General features: G+C 44.7%; 1 protein-coding gene across 1 annotated transcript; it reads right to left on the bottom strand.

The window, feature by feature from the left end:
- Positions 1-1786: 1786 nt before the first annotated feature.
- FOIG_16701 (uncharacterized protein) lies at positions 1787-3203 on the bottom strand (the record flags this gene model as incomplete). Its single annotated transcript, XM_031218175.1, has 2 exons — positions 1787-2202; positions 2249-3203. The coding sequence occupies 2 exons, from the start codon at positions 3201-3203 to the stop codon at positions 1787-1789; spliced, it is 1371 nt and encodes a 456-aa protein (XP_031052113.1).
- Positions 3204-3475: the final 272 nt, after the last annotated feature.

Here is a 3475-nt window from a genome sequence, read left to right as displayed (position 1 = left end):
CGAAAAATGGTCTAGCGATGGGATAAGCTTGATTCTGACATGAGGTTAACTTGGATCTCTGACTAGTGCTTGGTTATACATTCAGGCAGGACAACGCTTTAACAGCAGCGCGTCGAATTTTGACTCCTGCCCATCCGGGTCTATTACCACGAATGTTAGACCTTGCGAACAATTCATAATATTTTCACTCTTTGAAAATATTCGTTAGATCATGGCACCTAAGCCTATAACGGAGCCTGCCGATACCGCGATGAGAGCAAAATTATTGGGAGATTCTCTAATTGGTGCAGCTAATGATGCAGAGTAAGCGGTATGCATATTGAGGCCTTCTACCTGCAAGTTGCTGTTGGCTCGAATGCAGAAAGATTGACTAACACCTAAAGCGGCGTGTCAGCTATGTTGGACAAGCGGAAGCATATCACTTCAGGAGAAGATAACATATGGGAAGACATAGGAAGCAAGGTGCAATAATATATATTTAAAATTCTAATAAGAATAAAATAAGATTTATTATACTTATAAAGATTCTTAAATCTAACCCGCACAATTGCAATTTCTTGTGTAGGTTAGATATACACTCTATGCTATCTCTTTTCCATCTTATTGAGAAAAGAAGAGACCCTCTCTAGTAACTAATGACTAAATCAACTGTAGTAGAGTTGATTTTACTGACCCGCTTTAAACCTAGTAGGGTTGATTATTGCCAGGGTGTAGGGTTGATTTTATGTTATTATCAGGGGTTGCCACAGAACGTGACACATCCTTTCGCGTAAAGTGCTATAAGAGGGTAATATCATACTACTAGACAGTCTCATTATTAGATAGAGAACTATTATTACTTAGATCTTACTATTAGCACCGAGTCACTATAACAGCTTCAAACATGCGACCTGAATCATGTAGTGCAATTTATCCCTATATTTTTCTCTTTATATACCGTCTTCTTATGTACCAGGCTTGTAGGTTTGCCTCTGTAGCCGATGAGGTTGCTATGCATTTTATAAAGCCAGATCGTTGACAGCAGCTGGTAGAGAAGATAAAACGGATCGCGAATATTATCTACAGTCGCGACGACCTACATCACTATTTACAGTACCCAACGGATATAATTCAATCCATCCCGTATCTTGCGTCGCTAAAATCAGATGGTTTGAAATGTCGTGCTTGCGGCCATATTGTTCGTCGCATCCAAGAGATACAAAACAATTGTACCTAGAAGCATCAATAGACCAACCCAAGAGGGCATAGAGATTGGGCTTTGCTCTATAATATAGATAACTTAACTCTACGCGATCCAATCCTCGCTCAACTACCACCATCAATTTACTAGCAGACAAACTCATAACCTGGCCTTGGATGTCACAGTCTTCCAGCAAGTCGATCGCGCATAGCTGTCATTAAACAGCCGAAGACAATTTGACCCTATCCAATTCTCGTGGTCATTCATTTGTGCGCGAGTTAAGCGTGCGTGCAAAATTTAAACCCTATTGTCGATGTTTCACCGAACTAGCTAGATCCAACTTAAAGAAGGCATACATCTTCCAAGGAACAGTCCATCCGGTGTGTTTCAATCAATCTTCAAAAGAGTTAGTAGTAAGACCAAGCTCCTCATTAGCCTGTTCAGCTTCTCGCTCAAAGGCTCCGTCGCAGGTCTTGTGGGCTGGAGCAGTAGCAGCCAATTGCGTCATTTCACCGGCATCTTCCTTCAATGCTGGGCCAACGATCATAGAACACAAGTCACTGAACTCCTCCAAAGCAGTCGACCACAACTGTATGCATAATAATACTAAGCAGAAGTCGTACCTTCTTGAAGTTCTTGTATAATGCGATTCAGCGTTGTCAAGCTCTGCACAAGTGGCTGCAGATGCTTACTCTCTATCGTATAGAGACCGCCTGCTAAATTACCCTTACCCAGCAGCCTGGAAGCTCCGGTGGTCCTAGAGCTGGTTGCAAAGCGCCGAACAATGTCTAAAAACTTGAAGTTAGTGTTCCGTAGCATGCACTGGCTTCCTACTGTAGGGCGATTTGAGTCGGAGAGCGCACCTGCAGTCTCTTCCAAAGATCTCAATAAGGTATGGGCAGACTCGTCCCAATAATCTTCATTAATATCATGAACAATCTTCCCAAACTGCAGGACCTCTGGGATGTTCTCATTGGCCACAATCTTGGTGTCTTTGGACGATAAGCTATACCTCGACCCATCTACCCATTGGTTAGTAAGCCTAGACCTTTCACAATAGTTACGCACCTGAAAATAGGCCTGAGATCTGGTCCAGAATCCCGGGATCTTGCGCTGCGCGAGGACGCAGGGCCAGCAGATTAGCTAGCACGGGCAGAAACCACACCGTCCCAAAATTCAATGCTATCTTCGCTGCCTCCACGAACTCGCAGGCGCTTGTTGCCTCCGGCCCAATATCCATATAGAACGACTGTCGAGACTTTACCACTGCTTCCGCCCACTGTATTTTACTATCTTCCAATTCCGCTTGGAATTGAGGTAGCATAGTGAACAAAGCATTGTTGATGATCTTGTCGCACGTCACCGTGGAAGAACGACCCGTCATGTTTGTCTGTCCTTGTGAGAGGAACTCTCCGAAGTAATAAACGCCAGAGTAAGTCTTATGTCGCTTGTTTCGCAAATGACGGAAGTTGTCGAGTCCTCTCGCTTCCCAAGTGTGGCATACACCTTTGACCATGATCTGTTGACCGTTGGGGACTTTGTCATAGAATTCCTCGATCAGGTCGAGGTCTCGTATGAATACTCCCTTTGGGAACATAGTGGTATCGACAATGCACAGATGAATTGCCTCCAGCTTAGCACCTTCCGTCTTATGCTTATAGATAGCGTATTCAATCGCGACAAGGAGCGAAGTTGTCCAGGATATGAAAGGGTCTCCGCATGATTTTGGCTCCCATCGAAGATGCTCATTGAGGGTTATAGCGATATTTGCAGCATTATCTCGTGCAAAAATGTCCGTCAGATTGTTTTCTAGGGCGTCAATAGATTTCATCCATTCGCTACTGTTCTTTCCAGCAGATGCATGTGAGTAAATGCGAAAGAGATAACGAGGAGTGTTGTTCAATTTCGTTGCGAGGTTGCCTGACGGGTAGAACGGAACCTCATCCGGTATTTCGTCACCAAAGCCAACATAGGTTCGTCGGCCAATACGCAATCCGGTGAGGTTTGCAGCTAGTTCATTCATGGCTTTTACAGGTGGATATAACTTTTCCCAGCAAGAGATAAACTCAATATTATGTTATAAAGAAAGCGATGCAGCAGTAGTCGGCGTCAAGGCGCGGGGTTAATCATATGAGATTATCGTACGGTGTTGTCAGCGTGTGGCCGGGGGTTCTGGTTCACACCACCGATGCCCAACCAAGTTTGCTGCCCAAATCATGGCGGCCACTCGGTCGGGTTCCATCACCCAGCATTGGCGGGGATGCGTCACAGTTTGGGGCGTCTTCGGGGGATTTG

The sequence above is a fragment of the Fusarium odoratissimum genome (genome assembly GCF_000260195.1).
Source record: "Fusarium odoratissimum NRRL 54006 unplaced genomic scaffold supercont1.124, whole genome shotgun sequence".
In the NCBI taxonomy this organism is placed as follows: domain Eukaryota; kingdom Fungi; phylum Ascomycota; class Sordariomycetes; order Hypocreales; family Nectriaceae; genus Fusarium; species Fusarium odoratissimum.
This window is presented reverse-complemented; position numbering and strand designations above follow the sequence as displayed.